At 54.1% G+C, this 1,209-nt stretch overlaps 1 protein-coding gene across 1 annotated transcript in view; it reads left to right on the plus strand.

The window, feature by feature from the left end:
• Positions 1–780: 780 nt before the first annotated feature.
• TAB1 (TGF-beta activated kinase 1 (MAP3K7) binding protein 1) overlaps positions 781–1,209 on the plus strand; it is a 9,536-nt gene continuing 9,107 nt past the window's right edge. Inside the window, exon 1 of the mRNA XM_035903189.1 lies at positions 781–902. Coding sequence (XP_035759082.1) covers positions 781–902 — 122 coding nt within the window. The remainder of the gene's footprint in view (positions 903–1,209) is intronic.

Genomic DNA, 1,209 nt, shown 5'->3' on the forward strand with positions numbered 1-1,209 from the left:
CATTAAAAGAGCATCAAGCCACTGCTGGAAGTCAAGACTACTTAACACTCCCACCCTCACCACAACTGCACTGCTACACGACCGAAACTGCACATCTCTCATGTTGGAGCCCCTTCAGTCTCAATTCATGCAGGGAAACGTGCTCTTCCCTGAGCCCCCTGCTGCCACAGCCTGTCCGCTGGCCACCACTCACTCCAAGACATGCCACTCACACACCTGGAGGGTTCTTCCACTGATTTGTAACATAAAAAAGCAGTGGGAACAATTCTTGTGTCTTCCCTCCTGCTCCAGCTGAGCTGGTTCAGTGGAAACTGTCCCTCCTGAAACAGCCTACGTCAGCCTAGAAAGGTTCTTAAAGAAGAGCAAAATCAATTATCTTTGGTTTGGTCTGTATCGTTCAGGCAGGCGCACAAGAAATTTTATTGTTGTGCCTGACTCCAGATGACCGTGGACTGCTCCAAACTGTGGTGGGTATTGAGAACCACCTGTCAGCTGTTCTAGACACCTTCCCAGCTCTGGCCTGAGGGCATGGTCCCACTATGTTCTTTTTACGGCCTGTAAAAGAGTGCGGGAAAGGGCTGCGGAGCACCTCAGCGGGAGACAAACTCCAAGCTGAGATAAAGGGAGGCCTCTTGTGGTTTTTAGGGAGCAGCAGTGCAGCTGAAGGCTGGTATCTTGGGCTTTCCTGGGCTTGGTGTTCCCTAGGGGTTGCACAGAATGTGCCGTGGTGCTAAGAAAAAACATTTCAATGCCAGACTCCCTCAGGGCTCTTTGGTGCCCATGTCCAAGGTGACCCCATTTCACAGGATCCTCACGACCCTGCCCTTCTTCCCTCCCCTTCCACACACGCTTGCAGTGGAGGCCAGAAGGTGCTTCTTTCTCCCGCAACTGAAGGCCTCAAGGTAAAAAAATACGTCTCCATCCCCCGTAGACGACAGCAACGGGCAACAATAGGGAAATTTTGAAAAACGTTTTATCAGTTCCGTGGGATTTCTCTCCTCATGGAGGTGAGCTGCCCACGCGCTCTCCTCCGGCCACACAGGCAAGTGCTGGGGCACCACCTCAGGCTCGCTGTACCACAGGGCCTGCGGGGGGGGGTGCGCATTCCGGGAGCCCCAGAGGGCTCCACAGCATCGCTCAGGCCACGTTTACAAGTGCCCTCAAAGCCGAGACGCCGTCGCGGCCTTAAGGCTTGAAATCCGCGCTGGG

This window comes from Egretta garzetta, unplaced genomic scaffold, assembly GCF_000687185.1.
Source record: "Egretta garzetta isolate BGI_Z169 unplaced genomic scaffold, ASM68718v1 scaffold51, whole genome shotgun sequence".
In the NCBI taxonomy this organism is placed as follows: Eukaryota; Metazoa; Chordata; class Aves; order Pelecaniformes; family Ardeidae; genus Egretta; species Egretta garzetta.